Genomic DNA, 16,798 nt, shown 5'->3' on the forward strand with positions numbered 1-16,798 from the left:
CTGTTTGTGTGATCATGTAGGAGAACATGTAAAGTATTAAATAGTTCTTCACCATCTTTCTGGTGATACTAAGTATTTCATGGGGTTTTGTTAATGCAGCTCCATTCCCAGTACACTTAGCAAATTTCTCCTAACAAGTAACAGTTTGTCAGTCATTCGGTTCTTAGTTACCTGTGTGATGTCTCCTCAACTAAAAAAGTCAGTTGAAAGCTGCAGCTTCTTGTTTCTCAGTTATACTTCAGTCTTCTGTTAATTGGTATAGTTACATGTGGCATTTACTTTTACCTGTAAAGATGGAAAATGTTAGATTGACAAACACTGCTGCCTCCTTCCAGGTGCCCCTGAGAGGACAAGTGCTGAGGTACCTGGGGAAATCTTTGACAAAGGTGATATACATTTTAAAATACACTCAGTTTTTTTAAAAAATAGGACACACACCCACACACAAATTTAAGCTATTAAGTTATACCAATATATTTAGCCACAGTGCCACAGCAGGGCTTTGCCAGCTATCCCGAGATGAATGTTTAAAGGCAAGTGGGTGCACAAGAAGGACCTACAAGCCCTAGAGGCTCTGTAACCGGGCACTGCGTAGTACCGGTGTGCTCCAAACAGCCGTCCACCAGTGCTAGTCAAGAACTGGACCTTTCTGTTTGCAGATTCAGTATCATCTCCTGCACAACTTGCGTCTGATCGCTTCACCAACCAGATGCAGCTAAAATAAAACAGAGACGCTTTACCAGTGAAACAGTGTTTAATATAGTTAAATTACTTAAATAATTTCAATTTCCATGGGAAATCATAACTGTATCCATTTTTGCAAGATCCAGAGTAAAGAGTGTGTGAATACCCCTTGAAATGATCATGACACACTGTCAACAATCACACCTAGAGATACTGGGGACTTGAAATTTCATTGACAACACAACTTCATAAGATGAATCAAAAGTTAAGAAGACTGCAGACTTTTGTAAAGCAGAAAGCAAACCTAAAACTGAGTGTATGGCATGAAGGGAATGAGACACTGGGGGGGGGGGGGTGTAAAAGGGAGGGAAGATGGAGGAGAGGGGAGAAAGGTGTGATGCAACTTAAGTATTCTGCAAACCAGGAAGGATGTAAAGGAGCAAAAGTATAGTACAAGGGCAGACTTGGCAGTTTTACAGAAGTCAATATACTATACTTTTCAGAGATGTTTCCTAGTGGAAGGGAGAAAGGGAAGAGGCAATGCCATTTAAGCTCACGTTTAAATGGCTTAATGCTCGGGTTATGCTTAGCAATATAGCAAATTAATTAAAGACAGGCCCATGGATTTTCACTGATTCTCTTTGTCGAGTAGGAAAAAAATAAATCGCCACCACCATAGTGCAATCATTAAGCTGTTAGTACTACAATAATTCTGCCCTGAGAAGAGTGGAAAAGAACTTTATTAAATGTCAAAAGACTGGAGTCGTTTTTAGTGCTAGCCAAATTCAATATCAAAACTCTGCCCTTATAGAATATAAAAAATATAGCTTTTTTTTAAAATTCATTTTTTTAATAAAATAGCAAGGGATTTTTTCTTTAATAGTTAAAAAAGGTACATAAATGATAACAGTGAACTATTCATAAACCCCCCCACTCGTGATAAAGATGTCTCCAACACAACATCAATGGCACTGTATTTTAAGGTTGACCACCTCATATACACACTTGCCATCATAACCTTTTTTGAAGATCACCTAATTCCTGAAAATTGAAAATCTGTGACTCAGTTTAAATAAGTGCCTACTACAGGAAAGTCAACTTGATGCTGCAGTACATAGTTCCTTGTAATGTCAAATGGCAGTTACAATATCAGACAACTCTCATATCAGCAGGATTCTATTAAGACCATCTATGAAAAATGATTTTTTAAAAAGAAAAGTTCAAATCAGCTTTTTTTTTTTTTTCCTCTTCTTATAAGAGCTCCTGTTAGAGTTAGAGGGTTTGCTTAGAGCTCTTTTTGACATGTTTGATACCATCTCGGTAGCTAAAACTCAAAGGTGTTTCCATTTGTTAAGATGCCACCCACCGCTTGAATGCTGCACGGAACAACTGTGCAACTACCGCATTTTGTTTTTTCCTCTTCTTTGGGGTTGCAGATTTTTCTGGATTTTCATTTTAAAATGCATCTGATTCAGCCTGGAAACTCACCTGTTTGTTGTTGGTTGATTGTATAGTGATAATCTGAAAACTGCCAAGTCTGTGTTCAAAGTATTATGCAGAAAAAGATTACACAAAAGTCTACAGGTTATATACACCTCCCACCACACCTTGGTGTGGACAGCCTGCCTTCTAATTTATATATAATTTACAAAATATAGAATTTGGTATATCTGTTAGATCTCCATGTTTTCAATATTACAAAATAAAAAATACAAAAAAACCCACAACAAATTTCAGGGGAGTTCCCCCCACAAAGTGTCTCTTGTTTACATCTAGTCTTTCCCATGTAAACTGATAGATACCAAAGAAGAGCACAGAAGACTTTAATAAATATGGTTGTAGAGCCATCTTCCGTTATCTCGGTCTTCCCCTTCGTCAGACGTGCCAGACCCACTCAGAAGAGCAGTCATTTAGCCATGTAGAAGAAGGGAAAAGAGGGGGCCAGAGCTATAACGTCTTTTCACACCAAGACATTACCAATGCCCTTCTAAGAGGCTTTTTTGTGTGCTGCAACAGTGGGTGTCAATTTTGAAAGCCCATTCAAAACAGCTAATAAAAGCACAGTGGTACACTTCAAATAGCTGGCAGTATGGGATGGAAACATTATGGGAGTGCAAATCCATTCCAAAATAATTCTTTGTAGTGAATCATACATTCCTTCAACCAAGTAAATGTTGTGTTGCGTCAATAAATACTTAAATAGCTTCTTGTATCATCCTGTCGTAGCAGCCTTTTTAAAGAATTCCAAATTCATGTCTTATCTGTGAAACTGTGTTGTACCACATCTTTGGTCGACTTAGCACTCAGCCAGGAACAACTCCAAGGTGGTTTCTTCCCATCGCCTTTCATGACGGGTGGCCAAAGAGTTTGCTGATACCAGCTCTAGAGTCACGGTGTGTAATTTCAACTGCGCTGCATTTTCAGCTTTACTGCCAAAAAGTGATTCTTCTCCAATTCACAATCTTGTCTAATGCAAATTCCATCTGAGTGACGCTGCAATCGGTGCTAACTAATTGGAGGCCCTTCATTTAGAAAGTAGGTGGTCATTTCTCCTTTGCCTTTGACTTTAATGACCCCCCGATATTCCAGCTGATAGTTGTTGGCTGCTAAAACCTGGTACATGTCTGTTGTTACCTGCAGAATAAACAAGAATAAGCAGATGCTTGTCATGCCTTCCACTTAGTCTTTTCGTTTGCTTTTGGAATAATGCACAAAGTTAAAGTAGGATCAACTGTTTTGTTTCTAAGTCGTTTGACTTTTGCAGCTCAGTCACTAACTGAAAGGTTGGCACAAGTTGCAGAACACACACAACCTTTAGAAACTGAGAAACTACAGAAGCCAGTCACACATGGTACACAACGTGGGGAAAAGTGCATTTTTCAGGGAGGTCACAGGATAAAAAGAAACAAGTAAGTCACATTTTTAAAAATGCACCTGGCAGTGCAGTCTGCTCAGATGCATTCATGATATCACCAGAGTGGTAGTAGGAAAATGGGTTAAACATATTTAAAAAGTCCTCAAAAATGACCTGGAAATTACCCAGTGGATATACAAATTTAGGATTTGTTCAGGGGGTTGTTTTTACAAAGGAGAAGGTGGTAGCTGGCAATGAGAAAGACCAAGGAAATGGAATAATCTAGCCAGCATCCAAATTGTCTCTGCAGATGCCATTCAGAAACAATTGTGCTGCAGAGTAACAGAAGTTTAACAACCATATTTTCAGAGCTATTTATTTATTACAATGTATTTATTCACTGGTTTCCAGGTGGCTTTAAATATTTCCATTTCTGGCTTCCTATTGCTGTGCTGATTTGCTTAACTAGAATGAAAATTGTTCTTGGACCATCTTGTAGGAAAGTTTAAAGGATGTTGGATAAATATTGATCCAGTTAACTGACAGCTTAATTGGAAAGAAACAGCATGGCTTCCCCTCTCGGGTTTTACATCAGTTATTCTAACTATTTTTATATCCCTTCAGTACTTTCCCAAGGAATGACAATCTGGTACTGTGGACGTTGGCTCAGCGAAAGCAGGACAGTGGAATGGAATCGCTGGAAAGGTCACTGTCTGAGGGCCAAGGACACATTTGCTTGCAAGACAGTCTTACATTAACCCCTTAAACCATCCTCTTTCTCTAGTTATATATCCCCTTTGCATTGATGCCCGGGCTGTTGCTAGCCTCACAATACGTACATTGTGAACAGAGAAGTGAGTTACAGAAATACATAACTGAATCAAGCCCTTGGAAAATAAAAGAAGCTGCAGTTGCACACAGCCAAACAGCAAAGCTGGCAGCACGAGGGTGTAAGTATTGCAGCAGGATTGTGCTCACAGTGCCAATGAGGCACTTGGGGAAGGAAACTCAGCTCAATGCTTCCACCCAGACCTAAGTGGCAAGTTTTTGACCAAAGGTTGAAAAGTTGGTCAAGATTAAAAAGCGAAACTTGATGGTACCATTAGTATTCCCCAGCTGGCTTTTCTTTCAGTACTGCGTATGTATGGCATAAAGGAATAAAATGAAACCAAAATTGCAATTCTAATTACGTTTCAAAACCCAAAAGTGACAGAGGGCTGGCAGTGGAAGTTTTCCAGTGAATTCCTTACCTGAATCCTGTCAGGCACACCGGTGCTGTCCATTCGGCTGGCTACATTCACCGTGTTGCCCCAGATGTCGTACTGGGGTTTGCGTGCTCCTATCACCCCAGCTACAACAGGACCAATATTGAGGCCTGGAAGGAGAGGAGAAATCCCACAATGCCCAGATCCACATGAAGCCTGAGGCAAATTATTTTTCAGACAATAAAAAACATCCTGAGCTTTGTTGGTTCTAGTTGTGCTTCACCCTGACATGTAAAGCCACGGCCAAACCGTGGGCAAAGAAACTTTTAAAGAAAAGTCATAGTCTTTGATCCATTATGCCTGTCTGGCAGCACAGGCTGGATCTGCTCAATCCAGAGCTACTTTCCAGCACCAGGTATCAGGGTAAGGTTATTTGCCATCCAGTTGCCAAGCAAACTGCTCACTTGGAAGTCACTATACAGCTGCTGCAACGCTGAGCGCCTGTAAGGCAGCAGCCCGGTGGCCTTCCAGAACAAATACCACACTTACCCTCACGTTTCTTCTCTTTCTCCTTTTCTGTCTCTTTTTATTCCCTGACTTGAAAGACAATTTAATGTCCAAGGATGGCAAAGCCTGGGACCACAGGGGGTGTGGGCAGGGAGCACATCACAGGCAAAATGAGTCCAAGCTCAACTGCCATGTGAGATCATGCTGTAGTAGGAGCTTCTCTGCGCCAAGGTCAATTGCCCAACTGCTCCTAATTCCCCAGGGAGCTTCAGTAATAATGCTGTGACCCTAACAAAGCTGCTTTGATGTTCCATGGAGGCCAAAGTGGTCACCAGGCACAAGACAATTAACATCACTGTACAGCTAAGGTAACATCTGTGGGCTTCACTCCATAAAATCCCCAACTCAGAATGATCACTAGCTATACTTAATCCTGTAAACACAGTGACATTACCTATCTTCATCTGGAAGTTGTTGAATGAATGTTCATTAATGTATTTCATTTGGTCCATTAACCTCATGGCAAAATCAGCCAGAGCTTTGATATGCGTCTTCCCTTCCTTGTCGTAAGTGGAATCGTTGAGGCCTGATGCAGCCATGTATGTACTGCCGATGGTCTTGATCTTCTCCAGCTGCCGAAATTGGTCTTCACTTATTATCTGTTTCACAAGAGCAAAAGTAGTGAAAAAAACCTTGACAAACACATATATACTGGTAATATCCTTGCCACGTGTCCTCTCTTAGTACAAGCACTACAAAAAGTACTGGCCAGAGCCTCTGCTACTCGAAGAATAGGAAGAAAGGGGATCAGATACTTGGAGGAGCGGTGAAGGAATAGAAAGGATTTTAATGTGGTCAAAAAAAAATGAATCAAAGACTTCTGGCGTGAGGAAAAATGAACCATGGCACAAGGATTCAATAAGCCACCTTCCTTTAGGAGCTCAGCAAAGTGCAACTAAACTCATTGATTAGGTTCACTCTGCCCACCCGGATTTTCTGCGACTTACTTCATCAAAATCGGCAATGATCTCGTTGAGCAGTCTCAGACACTCCACCCCTTCGTTGTTGGCCTCCAGCTCCACGTAAAACTCTGAGAAGTTGCTTATGGAGGCGAACATGACAGCCACACACTCACAGGACTGGTAGTACAGTTCATCATTTCGCCGCTCCTGAGCCAAGAAGTGGGCTGCCACGTCCTTCGGCAAAATGTTGTGGAGGAGGCGTCTGTTATAGGCCTGAAGCTCCTCCATTTCTTCTTTCTCTTCAGTGGCCTAGTTTCAAGGGGAGAAACAGTGATGTGCTTACTCTTTTGGTAACTGCTCTGAGGAGGGAAAAAAAAGCTGAAAATGAACTTGCAGGGAGGACAGAAACAAGAAAGGGGGAAACTGCAAAGGCGAGCAGAACTAGAGAGATGCAGAAACTTGTGTTTTGCTGTGGAAGATGGTCTGTCTCTGTGTGTGTATGTAAAAGCAGGCACAGAGTAACACCAAAATCCAATATTGTTGTATTTCTAGGCCCTGAATTGGGTAACCTGTACAAGGTCTGTTCTTTCTGGGGAACTCCACTGCCATCCTGCCATCCATGAAAACACCCATTTGGCTTTCCCAGTCAAGCACAGCAGGTTTCAGGAGAACACAGACAGCTCTGACTGCATGAGAAGCACTGAATTATAATGCTCTCCCTGCACCCTCCAAATGCTCATGTAGCTAATTAAAAGGACTCTCCTTTTCCACAAGGTCTGCTGAGGTGCAATGATGGTCACGAAGTACAGTTACCATGCAGCCCAGGAAACAGGCCAATCCAAAACTCCAGAGAGGACTTTTCACCAGCCTATAAATCCCACGAGTCCTGTGGTGGTGGGTATGTCTGGGCAAAGGGAATCATGAGGAGGATAGGTTGTCTTGTTTCTGTGCTAATGTGTGTGGATTTGGGTTTAATGTTCAGCTGGAACCAGAGCTTCAGGAAGGATGTACCTTAGGACACTGTCCTGGTTTCACCTGGGATAGAGTTAATTTTCTTCTTAGTAGCTGGTACAGTGCTGTGTTTTGGATGTGGTGTGAGAATAATGTTGATAATGTACTGATGTTTTAGTTGTTGCTAAGTAATGTTTATACTAAGTCAAGGACTTTTCAGTTTCTCATGCCCTGCCAGCGAGAGGGCTGGAGGGGCACAAGAAATTGGGAGAAGACAGAGCCAGGACAGCTGATCCGAACCAGCCAGAGGGATATTCCATACCATAGAACATCATGCTCAGTATACGAACTGGGGGGAGTTGGCTGAGCTGCTGCCTGCTGCTCGGGGACTGGCTGGGCACTAGTCAGCAGGCACTGAGCAGTTGTGTTGTGCATCACCTGGGGGGCGGTTTCCCTCCTTCCCTTTGGATTTTATTGTGCTCCCCTTCTCCCTTCTTTTCATTACTGTTATTATTACTATTATTATTTTTTAAATCTTATTTTATTTAAATTATTCTTATCTCAATCTTCGAGTTTTGCTGTTTTCCTGATTATCCTCCTCATTCCTTTGGGTGAGGAGTGAGCAAGCAGCTGTGTGGTACTTAGTTGCCGGCTGGGGTTAAACCATGACAGACACCTAGTATGTACCTAGGCCTAGGTGACTAAAATAAAAGCATTTAGAGTTCACTAGCTTAATCAGACTTCAGAACCAGATTTGATTTCTCTTTGCAGACTTGAACAATACCATCGTTACCTCAATTCATTGCTTCTGGTTTGTAGGTAAAGGCACAGAGGTGTGTGTACTGATCACCTCTCCCTCCCCCACTATCTGACATCAGCAGTATTTTTCCCTCCTTATTTTACTTTTTGCCATTTTGAATATTGCATATGAGTAAAGGAAAAGACAGAGTCAGGTGAGGCAAGGGCTGGGGAAGGCACAGCTGAGACAGGGGCTGCACAGCTTATGGGAGCTCTGAAGAGCTGTCCTGTGTACAGCACCCTCCCCTTCAGCAGAGGCACCAGGCAAAACATACAGTCTTTTGAAATGGGTCTTCTTCAAATCTTTTTTTTTTTTTTTTCCAATTACTTTGTCATTGCTGGAGAGCTGAAGCCAAAACAGGAATGAGTTTCCTGGCACATTTGGCCCTTGGTGTGGATGAACACAGCTCAGACACACTCTCCAGCCCTCACTTTGTGACAGAAGAAGGGGTAACCTCCCCATATCCCCTAAGTACTTTGGTAAAGGCACAAGCAATACTTGAAAAGCACTTACAACTTTGCTCATGGATGCTGGTTTCTGAAATGGGAGAAGTTAAACAAGGAAGGACCCTTTAGAAGGTCATATGTCTGGACAGAACAAAGAGAACACTTAGCTCTGTCTGGGGAAACAAATGCTTTGCCCAGCTGAGCCCAGACCTGGGACAGGCAAGTCAGCTCATCCCTTCCATTGTTGTGCCGTTTCTAAACGAGGATAACAATGTTTATCTGCTTCCCAAGGAGCTTTAATTAATTGGTGCTTCCTCAGTGCCTCCTACTCAAACTGCTGAGACCACCTATTATTAGAATGGTGTCCTGCCATCCAGAAGGTAAAAACATCTATATAAAACCTGCAATCCTGCAGTCCCCCAGCTATGAGTTCTGGGTAGAGGTGACACCTGTCCTGCTTGCTTGAGAATCACATACAATGCCACAACATCACTTGTGGGCACAAATAGTGAAAACTTTAACACTGAACCCGGGGACAGGAGCGCAGCGTGGCATTATCTGTAGTGTGTTTGCTATCCAGTGCTGCTGCCTAGGAGCTAATGAAGGCTGGATATCAAGCCCATTCCCACTGCTTAACAAGAAAGTGAATGAAAATGCAAACGTCAATCTTTCACACCCCTGAACACAGCAAACTAAAGCTCACTAAACTCTGGGAAACAATTCAGCAGTGAATATGAGTTTCTTATATTTACAAATCATGTTATATTACAGGTTCCTGCAAAAGTCACAGGCTCAGTTGCCCAAATTCATTAACCTCAGTCTTCAGATCTATAACCCTTTACTGTGGGGACCATCCAAAGTGCATTACAAGGAAGCAAAGTTTCGTTGTTAATCTGTTAAATAACCAGGATGAGAAGGACTGAGTATGCAAAGTACCAAAAAAGAGCAGAGCGTTACTAGTATGCTCAGTTATATGCCAGATCCAGATTAAATTCAAAGACACTCTCTAACACTCAACTCGATAGTGAATAGCTCAGTAGTTTTATACGAATGCCAGTGACTATGTGTATCCCTCCAACACAACAAACACCCACTAACCTGGAGTTTCCAGAGGAAGTCAAGCCTTGCAGTGGATTCCACTTGCTGGGCGTGCAAGTACAGCGCCAGGACAAAGACAGTAATGATGACAGGGGTCACAATCTTCAGTGCAACTCGTGTCATTGTTGGAGAGCTGCTGCTGTGAATGAAAAGAGCAGAATTTCCCAGTTAGCCTCAATGTGGAGAAACACAGCTTAGCTACACTCCACAGTTCCCACTAAAGACTAACCAGCCTCTGAAGAAAAGGCATTTTTCTTTCCCCTCAAAACATGTGTTGGTAAAGGGACAATCAATACCTGCAAAAAGCTGAGGAGTTTGGCTCATAGGCACCGGTTTCTAAAGCAGGACTTTGAAATCGGAAATTTAATCCAACTTCTTAAAAAAAGCCATTTTTTTTAGAGAATGGTCATATATGCTCAGCCACCACTGTGCTTGGCAAAACCAAAATGCTGACAGTTTTTCAAACTGTGTTCACTGTGTCTCCTGCACTGGCTTCCCCAGCCTCCTAAGTCTGGAACTGTTCTATACTTACTGCTTCTTAACTCTCACTGCTTCTCTATATTAGTCACTTCTTAAAGGCATTTGTTTTGTAAGCAAGTATTCTATAAGCTGAAAAGAGCACTAAGACACATTCCCATCCCTTCTGAAAATCAAGCAAATAAAACCTGTTAAATCTGAATTATAAAACTATACAGAATGAAAATATTATTTTGATAAAACCTTGACTTGTATTTACAAATAAGCTCTATGAGGTGCTCTGTAAAGCAAGTTGACATAAGTCCCACAAGAAGGGGGATGCTCTGAGACTAGCTATACATACAAAAGGGCAGCAGTCAGTCCACTTAGGGTGTTTGCACTGTGTGGCACCAGCTCACAGCAACGCATAACCAAATACCAGGCACTGCTGGTGAGTCAACATGCTGATATACTGCACCTTGTGAACAGAAAATGCCTACCAACAAAACCCCATAAAAATATTTCATGCCAGAGTGACTCACCATGGGAACGTTGTATTTGGAAACACGCTGAAAAAAACCACAAATACAAGGTTAGCAGAATGTTTGGCTCCCTCCAGCACTCGTCCTTCCATACATCATCCAACAGCACTTCTGCAATGTGGCAACTCAAACACTGTGTGGGGCTATAAGCCCTTTTAAAGCAAAAGAAGGTGTGTGTGGGGGGTGGGGGTGGGTGGGGTGGGGTGTGTGTCGTCTCTGCTACACTCAAAAATCTAGAGCGATGGTGCCACATGGTTAACGTGGTTAAAATACCCAAGCAGCATTAAGTGTCAGAGAATCATTTGGGATTTTAATGTCAGTGTGGGATGCTTAGCAAATGCTTGTGCATCCGTCACTACTTCATTAGGTCAGGCTGGAAAATTTTATCTGAAGGAAGCCTTGGGCTAATACATTGTAAGGGACAGCTCCTCTATTCCCCATTTATTGTAGCATGGAGATGTGTTTAATTCCTTTAACTGTAGCACTACTCCCTTCTTCTGCAAGTTACTGATCTCGTGTTGTGCCAGCTATGGGTAGCACACACAACTGCACTAAAGAAACCCTTACATGAATTGCTATTACTGTTCACAATAGTGCAAGGTACTCATATGAAACGGCTGCTGGAGAAGATTTTAGGTGTGCTTGTCTTACAGTGAAAGGTTGGAAAGGAGCTCTCTGGTAGGTAGTAGCTGTCTGAGTTCCTGACTGATTGATTGCTTAATGCTGCTGGGTTTCTTCTCAAGTGTGGGTGGAATATTAGGTGGCTGAGAATCATGTACATGGATCTCTTAAAAAGCTATTTAAATGGAAAGAAGGAGATCAGTGGTAAAATTACTGTAGTGTCATTGTTGCAATTACAGTTTTGCAGGCTACTAACACGATACATCTTTAGCCTGAGAATCTTATGGCTGTCTCGAGAGCTTCAGGCCACAGTTTTCTGGGGCTGAAGGGAACCTCTCACTACAGAATCAGACATACAAATCATCAAAATTGAAATAGCTGAGGGAGCCTAACTGGGCATAAAATTAAAAAATAAAAGCATAGCGACTCTCTAACCTTGTTGGTTCTGAGACATTTTCTGCAGCTCTGAGCATGGAATTTCTTCTGACACAGATTTTGCAACCCACTGTTGTCTTGCACACAATTTATTGCACGGCCTTTTGGCCAGCTCCAACACTGAACACATGTGCTTGGATATGGACACGATGTAGGAACCCTGGGGATAGTGACTCCCACACTAAAAGTTGGATCTAGATAGAGTTGGAAACACTTCCCACATGCAGCATGATTCCCCTACTCCCCTAAATCACTACCTGGCCAAGGATGACTGACTGCCCCTCATTATCGCTCTGTCTTATGATGGCAGCATGGCAGATCTGACCTTCTGTACTGGGGCTGCAGCTCACTGTGGGTGGTTAGGCTTGCTCTAAAATCTTCAGCAGAGACTAGGAAATGTACCAAACTCAATATTTACAATAACACTCTGGATAAGTCAAAACGCCCAGTGCAAGCAATAATGGCATAACATTGGTAGGTTGCTCCCCCATGTGCCAGACACCTCCAGCAGCAGATGGCTCTTTAATTACTGGAAGGTAACACAGAGAGAAGCTTGCTAGATACACGCCTGCTCAAGTTAAGTCCACATTTTTAGCAGGAAAGGTGGCTGATTTTGCTCCCATAGGGCAGAAGCCTTCTCACAACCACGATGGCAGGGACAGACAGCCCTCTAAATCACAAACCACAGCTCGAACAGAAATGATGGGCTTGATGAAGAAATCACTGGGCAAAGCTCTTTGGGCTCCGCTGTACAGGAACCCAATTTACAAGATTACATTGGTCTATCACATCTTTAAAACCAATGTATTAGTTTTTTCTTTGGCATAGGGAAAAGACAATATGATAGCAGCTTTGGGCATCCAGTTTATACTTCACGTGTCACCACACTGGTGTGTCACTGCAGTCAAGTCTAGCAACTCCCAATGTGCTATAATCAGCCTTTCAGTTGCTTGCATGCTGGGTTGGTTTGTACACAGAAGTGTGAAGTGACATCTGCATCACTTCTAATTAGTCAAGAGTACCATAATGGCTGCAGAGCAGACAGTAATTATGTAGCTACAACGGGCACCCAATTAAAGTAGTATGAGGTCATGTTGCTTATTTTTTTTTTATCAGCTGGACAATAAGGTACATCTCTGAACTATGTGCTACATGCTGAGCTCCCATTTCCCACAACACACAAATGGACTGCCAGAAACTGGGACAATAAATAGCTGTGCATGGAGCTCTCCAGACAAAACAAGTATCATTTAGTGAGAGAGAATATAGCATCACAGAAAGCTATTTCTGGGAAAACATGCTAACCTTCTCCACTTTGTTATTGACATTTTGATTGTGAAGTGACATAAATTATACTTCTAAGTGCTGTAATTTTGCTTAATTCTTGACTTAAAAGAATAAAATAATATTTGGGATATAAAATGCTTTTATTTCTCTAATTGTGTTAGAAAGTGCTAAATAGCGTCCACTGTTGGAATACATAACGTCTGCAAGAAAACGGAGGGAAAACTCATTTTCCCCATACCTCCACAGAAAGCTCCATGGGGTTTCCTACATAACTTCATTTGCTTAACATGGCAGTAAAAGCCATACCTCCATTAATTATTACTGGGCACACAGAAATGCTAAAATCATGGAATATTTATGTGAAGGGCAGAAATAACCAGATGCATCTAGCTTGAAGGGGTTAACGACCATCACAATCTCAGCAACTACACAAGCTACTTCATAACATATGAGGTAGCACTGGAAAGGACCAAGTGAATCTTCTCAACCACCCTCCTGTCCAAGACAGGAGCAACCACAGCTATCATCCTTGACAAATATTTCACCTAAATTGGTGCCTTCTAGATCTCTGATTGTTCTCTCACACCTTGGACTCTCCATTATCGTGAACTGTCTTCTCGTCTGTCCCACTCCTGACTACAGCAATGGTCCACTGCTCATGTCTTACAGGCAGCTCTCCTTATTACGTGCCCTGGCATCGTATTCACCTTTAGGCAACACCATGGTTTTATTGACTCACATTCGTGTACAATTGTTGCCTACAAGGGGAAATCATCAAAACAAGTAGGTAACACAACAATGCGGCTCCCAGTGAGAAATGAAACTTGTGGAGGAGGACGGGTTTGTGGATGTGCCAAACTTCTCTCTCTGGTGTGACCTTCAGGAGAGGGGTAACCATGTCAGTGGAAGGAGGTTGCCACACCATGATTAATGTACGACCTGGTGATGACAAACTACCTTTTGCAAGTAAAAGGGCAACTGCCTACTCCCACTTAGCCCAGGCTCTCCTGCTGGGAATTGTGCTGAGACCAGTTGTTGTAATGGCTTTTCAAATGTGGATATTTGTCCAACAGCAGCTGTCCCAACCTGGGATTGATATACCAGGTGTCCAAACACCGCGGTGGTTCATTATCACACCCCTGAGCCAGCTCAAATTTGTTTGAGGATTTTTTTTTCTTTTCTGAGAAATGACATTTCTATGTTTGGAATGTAATACCAGAAGAAATGAGGATGACTAACTAAAGCTCCCCATTTCCAGAAGAAAAAGAAATACAGATCTGCTCAGATTCCAGTTACATTTTGTTATTAATAGATAGTTCATTAGTCAAGTTCCACATTAAAAAGATCTTAAAGGGAACTGCATTCTTCTGCTCTTCAGAGGTGGAGAGCAGCATTGATAAGGCCTTTAGTTTACAGCCATGCCTTCTCTGGTACCATGGCCTTCCCTTGCTTGCACCACAGCCTCTACACTCCCATCCACCTAATGCCACGCTGAAATCATTGGGTGAAAGAAGTCAGATGAAGATTTCAGAAGTGAAAGACACTTACTGGGTTTTAGCTGTAACCAGGAGATCTGCATTGTCAAAAAGGTTGACCCCTGGCACTTCCACAATGAGAACATATATAAATTCAATGATTAACATAAGGATCAGTTTTCCAATACAGCTGATCTGAAGGAACACAGAGCAGGCCAGGAGACTCAGTAAGACACTGTAGGTAAAGTACTGTATAAAGACAAAAAGGGGAAAAAAAACCCAGAAGAGAAATGAATGTCAGCTGAATAAATCAAAACTGAAAACAAAGGAAACTAAACAGAGGGACAGAAAGGAACTGGGATCTATGTAGTTGAGCTGACCGAACACGTACACCTGGGGCTGCCTGTGGGATTCTACCATGCTAGAGGTCAAATGTTAAAACTGAATTGATGGAGAGGAAAACTCTTGCATTCTTCATCAGGCATTATTTGCTTTACACTCAAGAAGCATAGGGCTCGTAGCTGTATACCCAAGGTTGTGATGTAGGTTTGCCCTGGACATGATTACTGAATTAGCAGAAAGCAGTTATGCTGGAATACTTTGTGCTTCAAGGTCAGATTCTGGACTCCAGTTCAAATACCTGCACAATACATGGGACCGAGGGTATTAGTAATTCACACCACCAGCACAGATACCCACTTGAGGCCAACTGGGAAGTATCACCCCTGCTGATGTGACACACTGAATCCATTGGCAAGATCAAGGTTGGACAAAATTCTACCAATGCCAAACACCACGATCATTTTTTTCTGTCAGCAGTTGCAGAAGTGTGCACATGTGTGGTAGTGGAGCCCTCTGCCACATGTGGGTGGTGGGGCGGCAACTGCTGCCCATCTGAGAACTGAATGTTTAGCATGTCAGTACTTTCAAATGTCATTGCAGCCTGCAGGTGCCATTCATGGCTGATGGGAAGGCTAGGATGTAAAACAGAGAGGCATGTTATCCAGCTCATTATTGTCCTTCAGTCTTAAAGCCTATAAAGATTTAAGCTTCTACTCTGTCCGGACAGGCCTATTTCTGGCAATAAACCTGTATCAGATGCCTGAGGCGATCCATCTTTCAGTTAAAAGCAACCCCTAGTTGAAATAGAAATATGCCTATGTTCTGAGCTCATTTATCAATAGTTCATTGCTTATATATTAAATCAGAGAAAATAACTTGTACAGCTCGTAACTTGACTCTTCAGTTTCTAGAAAATTGGGTGGATGTTCCCTGTGGCTGAGGAGTAGGATCCTACCACCTCCTGAAAGCACACTGGGAGCAACAAACAATGCCTGTACCAGATCCAACATCTGCCCTGCAGAGTACAGGGGAGGGACTCCTCACTTCTTAGCCCACTGACCAGCAGGACCTGGCTCAAGGCTGCCATAGCATCCTTAGCATGTAAATGGCTGTTCCTCATGGATAAAATCCCTCTCTGTCCTGGACCAGCACTCCTGACAACCTCATGAGGGACACAGTCTATTTCTAGTTCTCCATTGTGCCAGATTTTGCTCCTGGGCCTTTCTACTTTGCAGGGTTGAAAGTCACAGTAATGGTGGTCACAGCAACCTCACTGTATCAGATAGGGACCATATTCCTGCTAAGTTAAATGGAAAAATGCTCAGTGGGATACCAGGGCTTTCAGTAGCACCTTGGACATCTGGCTGATAACAGATCAGTCATAAATCTGTCAGGCCCCCATAAACCCAGATGACCTTGTCATAAATTCTGCCCCCATCCTAGACAGATCTTTTCAGTTTCCAGTAGACAACAAATGTAATGGCCATGACCTAAAAACTCAGAGAAAGGTCTTTGAATAGCTATGCAAAAATATTGTATTTTTGGCAAAGCCTTCTACCAGAGTGTAAAGCATAGTTGGTTTTGGGGTTGTTGTTGTTTTTTTTTGTTTTTTTTTTTTTTTTTTTTTTTTGCCATTAGAAGCATTTGTATTTTGTTTTAAACAAGTTGTTCTGACAAGGTAGGATTTGCATTTGCAAATTGAAGCAGACCACTATCAGGGCTGCTAACTTGCCTGAGTCGAGTCCAGAACCTATTACACCTAGTGAAAGAATATATAAGCAAAGTTTTTCATAAGGACATAAAACAATGGAGGGAAGGGTTAATCTGTGACTAGACACTGATTTTCAAGTAACACTGAGCACCCACAAACTCCTTTGAAATTACTTGCAGTTCTACATGCATTAAGGACATAATAAAGGCAATTTTTCCTGCTACAGGCAGGATCCAACAGTTATAGAAGTCTACTGATTATTCAGCCCCAAGGAACTTAAACATTAATGTGGACTCACGATAATAACTTCAGACATTTAAGTTTGTGCATAGTAGCCTGTGTCAGTCCTATAATGTCAATCAGGATCAAATTTGCTTTTCTGTGAACCACTGAGATTTATCACACAGGTTTTACAGCCTCTTC

At 42.3% G+C, this 16,798-nt stretch overlaps 1 protein-coding gene across 1 annotated transcript in view; it reads right to left on the reverse strand.

The window, feature by feature from the left end:
- Positions 1-1,932: 1,932 nt before the first annotated feature.
- ADCY5 (adenylate cyclase 5) overlaps positions 1,933-16,798 on the reverse strand; it is a 222,809-nt gene continuing 207,943 nt past the window's right edge. The window contains exons 15-21 of the mRNA XM_080399736.1: positions 14,396-14,571; positions 10,505-10,531; positions 9,507-9,645; positions 6,258-6,521; positions 5,705-5,909; positions 4,789-4,913; positions 1,933-3,318 (exon numbers count right to left, since the gene is read on the reverse strand). Of these exons, the coding sequence (XP_080255862.1) occupies positions 3,190-3,318; positions 4,789-4,913; positions 5,705-5,909; positions 6,258-6,521; positions 9,507-9,645; positions 10,505-10,531; positions 14,396-14,571 (1,065 nt within the window). The 3' untranslated portion in view covers positions 1,933-3,189. The remainder of the gene's footprint in view (positions 3,319-4,788; positions 4,914-5,704; positions 5,910-6,257; positions 6,522-9,506; positions 9,646-10,504; positions 10,532-14,395; positions 14,572-16,798) is intronic.

The sequence above is a fragment of the Falco punctatus genome (assembly GCF_963210335.1).
Source record: "Falco punctatus genome assembly, chromosome: 8".
In the NCBI taxonomy this organism is placed as follows: Eukaryota; Metazoa; Chordata; class Aves; order Falconiformes; family Falconidae; genus Falco; species Falco punctatus.